At 47.7% G+C, this 3,738-nt stretch overlaps 1 protein-coding gene across 1 annotated transcript; it reads left to right on the plus strand.

Moving 5' to 3' along the window:
• Positions 1–722: 722 nt before the first annotated feature.
• On the plus strand, positions 723–2,979 carry LOC135616905 (BTB/POZ domain-containing protein At2g24240-like). The gene is made up of 2 exons (XM_065116640.1): positions 723–1,107; positions 1,326–2,979. Exon 2 carries the CDS (start codon positions 1,365–1,367, stop codon positions 2,715–2,717), a length of 1,353 nt encoding a protein of 450 aa, XP_064972712.1. The 5' UTR covers positions 723–1,107; positions 1,326–1,364; the 3' UTR covers positions 2,718–2,979.
• Positions 2,980–3,738: the final 759 nt, after the last annotated feature.

Below are 3,738 nucleotides of genomic sequence, written 5' to 3' on the forward strand. Positions count from 1 at the left end.
TTCTGATATTAATGCAATGTTTCTATATTTAAAGGACATTAATTGGATGATGATTTTTTTTTCTTATTTATCCTTTTAATCATGTTATCTATAATATGAACAAAAATTTATGTCAATATTAAAATAAAATAAATTGGATCTAACAATATGATGATGTATACCTTTCTTATTGTTCAAAAGAATAAACCTTATCTGATCTACAAATGCTTAATCTTCGGATCTGAAATATCAATCTGTAAGGATGCAATGAGAACTAGATAGGGGAAGGGAGATTAACAGAAAAACCTTAATCTCTCAAATGCTGAGATGCTACTCAAATATCAATCTATTTATAGACAAGAGCAGAGGGTCTATGATAAAATATTAAGAAAGTTCCTCCGGTTATCTTCTGTAGAATCATACTTTAATATGGACTTCTTTTCTATTAATCAATACCCATAATCAGAATTCGATTATATCTATAATATATTTTATTTAATTAGATAGTATCATATAATCTAACAAATCTACGGAGTTATTATATGTAATACGAACTTCTATATGAATTTTAACGGTGGTGGTGTGTGTTAAGGATTATAATATATATTATTTTCATATAATTGGAGATAAGAAAAGGAGGAGGATGTATTGTTCGTCATGCTTTGAGATTCGTGTGAGGTTTTGATTGATAGCTTTATGATGGTCGCGGAGACCATCGGTGCCGTTACAAGGCAGGGATGGAAGGAATGGAAAGAATGATCCACTCGCTCGCTCGTCGTATGCTTCCCAAAGATTCCACACGCGGAGGATTGCGATCGAAGGAAATAGGGGAGGCGAGGAGGCTCGACGACTCGGTCGCCGAGAGCACAGGGAGGCCAGGAGGGCTTCACTACGCGGCCGCCGAACGGGGGCTGACTTACTACATGCCCAGCCCGGCCGCCGCACTCCCCCCCTCTTTTGATTTTTAATTCCTCGCCCGGATGAATACATTATTGCCGGGGAAGGAAAGAGGGGGACGGACAAGGACAGCAATACAAGGAGTCGTCGTCGTGCTTCCGAATCCGTCCGCGCTCTTGCAAGCTTTCCAGTTCCGAGATACCGCAGAATCCATCACCCGGCTCCCAAATCGCAAGTTCCTTCAAAATCTAATATTGTCTTCGTTTCCTCATCCCTTTCGCATTCCATGTTTCCTCCCCTGCTCCTGAATTTTTGCGTTGTCCTTATGATCCTTCTGATTGTTTAACTTCTTTGATTTTTTTCCCCCGATTTGATCTGTTACTCCCCCGCGGCCGGCGTGGTTATCGGTGACGATTTTATCTTGCTGATCAAAATTTGATCTTTTTCAGTCTGTTCCCTCCCACCTGGCATATGTGACGCTTTGATCCATGGCGAGTAGGAGAGGACGAATCCGGTTCAACGTGGGTGGGAAGATCTTCGAGACGACCGCCACCACCCTCGCCAACGCTGGTCGCCATTCGATGCTCGGTGCTCTCCTCGACGACTCCTGGAACCCCCGGCAGCCCGTTGAGGGGGAGGCCGCGGATGCCGAGTACTTCATCGACCGCAACCCGGCATGCTTCGCCGTGCTTCTCGACCTCCTCCGCACCGGCGAGCTCCACGTCCCGCCCAACATGCCGGAGAAGCTCCTCAACCGCGAGGCCCTCTTCTACGGCCTACTCGACCAAGTCCGCGCCGCCCGGTGGGGCCCGTTCGACGGTAACCGCCTCCAGCTGGTGGACTCCGTCTCTGGTCGCGCCCCCGGCGACGGCACGGCCATCCGCGCCGGCCCGGATGGCGGCTGCTGCGTCGCCCACGGCAGCATGGTCCACGTCTACGACTGGATGCTCGAGGAGCACCGTCCCATCAGCCTCGACTACCAGCAGGTCAACGACGTCGGCTACATCGACGCCGAGAGCATCGTGATCAGCGCCCGCGAGCGGCTGGGGAAGGGCGACGGCGGGATGGGCGTGTTCTCCTCGTCTACGGGGGAGCTGCGGCACCGGTTCAGGGTGTCCCACGACAACCAAGTCAAGAGCTTCACCGCTGGCGCTCTCAGCTTGGGTAGCTCGGACTACAAGATTTTTGCCAGTTGCAAGGGGAGGTGCAACGAGTACGGGATCGGAGTGTGGGATCAGATCACCGGGCAGCAGGTGGACTTCTTCTACGAGCCACCCGGTTGCTCTCTCGGCGACGCCGATAAGCTCCAATGGCTCGACGGCGACAAGTGCTTGATGGTGGCCACATTGTTCCCAAGAACAGACAACTGTTTCATCGGCCTGTTGGACTTCAGAGACAAGAGCGTGAACTGGTCCTGGTCTGATGCAGGGACCTCTGTTTCCTTGTCGCTCGACGAGAAACGAGTCCTCCACGCAATCGCCATAGAAGATAGCCGATCGATCTGCGTGGTCAACCAGTACGACGACTTGGGGTTCATTGATCTGAGGAGCAATGCAGGGGGTGTGCGATGGAGCTCAAGAAGCAAACTCACGAACAGGAAGGCTCCTAACGAAGAGAGCTGTTACCCGAAGCTCGCGACGCACAACGGGCAGCTCTTCTCGTCAATGAACGACGGCATCTCGGTGTTCTGCGGCCCGGAGTGGGTGCTGACCTCGACACTGAGGAGGAGCTACGGTGGTTCTATCTGCGATTTCTCGATCGGAGGCGATCGATTGTTTGCACTACACAGCGAGGAGAATGTGTTCGACGTTTGGGAGACACCACCCTCTCTCACCATTTAACCGTTCTTCCAATTACTCATTAGTCAGTAAGAAAGAAGAAAAGAGTGGTGATGATGGTGCTTCCTTTCTTTTGTTTCCTCATCGATCTAAAGATATGATTTACGAATTTGTGGGTTCATAGCTTGCAGAGAATGGCTGCTTGACAGCAATCAAAATTCAGCATGATAGAAAAGATGTTTGAGTGTGTTTGTGAATGTTATAAGTCTGCAACTCATGCTTCATCTTTAAGCTAAAGAAGATAGCTTCTGTTTCGGCTGTTCAATAGTGAGGAAGGTCCCTTGTTCTGCTTTAAGGTATCTTTCTACACCATTCTTTTGAGGCAAAAGAAGAGGTCTGCTGCCCTTTCTCTTTTCCTTTTGGTCAGCTCAGCTTTGGTTTGTCAGAGCAGCACGACCTAATCCACAAGAACCAACTCCTTGCTTTCCTTGGACAACCAACTTTAGTGACTGATTGATATCAGCCAATGCAGTGGTGCGTCAGATGGGCAGCAACAGCTGACTGCCTACTAACTCAAAACTGAAGGGTTGGTGGCTGTGCTTTTTTGCTTTTTATTCTGTTCATTTTCCATCATTTGCAAATTTTAGGCAGTAGCTACATACTGCTTCTGATAAGTTTGATTCCCCAACCACAGTTGATATGCCACTACTCACCTTCACAGATGTATTCCATCTCCTATCCTATCTACTTGCAGACCAAACCCCACATAAATGCTCAGCTGTTGTGGGATTTCTTATGTTCTTGATCTTTGTAAGCTTGATGGAACTTGTGCAGACCTAGTTACTGTTCCTAGTAGAATTCATGCTTCAAATTAACATCTCATATGTGTAAGGCATAACAAAGATTGAAGTTATGCTTCAAAAGAAACATAAGGGCAACAGTCTCCTGATTGCACTCAATGACATACTACTTGATCTCATCATTTTCCCAAAGATGATACTGGCTCCTCGAATCAATGTTCATATGAAGGAGCTTCTTCATTGAAATCTGATATCTTGGTCTTTTCACCATCATTTTCTTTGTT

This window comes from Musa acuminata, chromosome BXJ1-3 (assembly GCF_036884655.1).
Source record: "Musa acuminata AAA Group cultivar baxijiao chromosome BXJ1-3, Cavendish_Baxijiao_AAA, whole genome shotgun sequence".
NCBI lineage: Eukaryota > Viridiplantae > Streptophyta > Magnoliopsida > Zingiberales > Musaceae > Musa > Musa acuminata.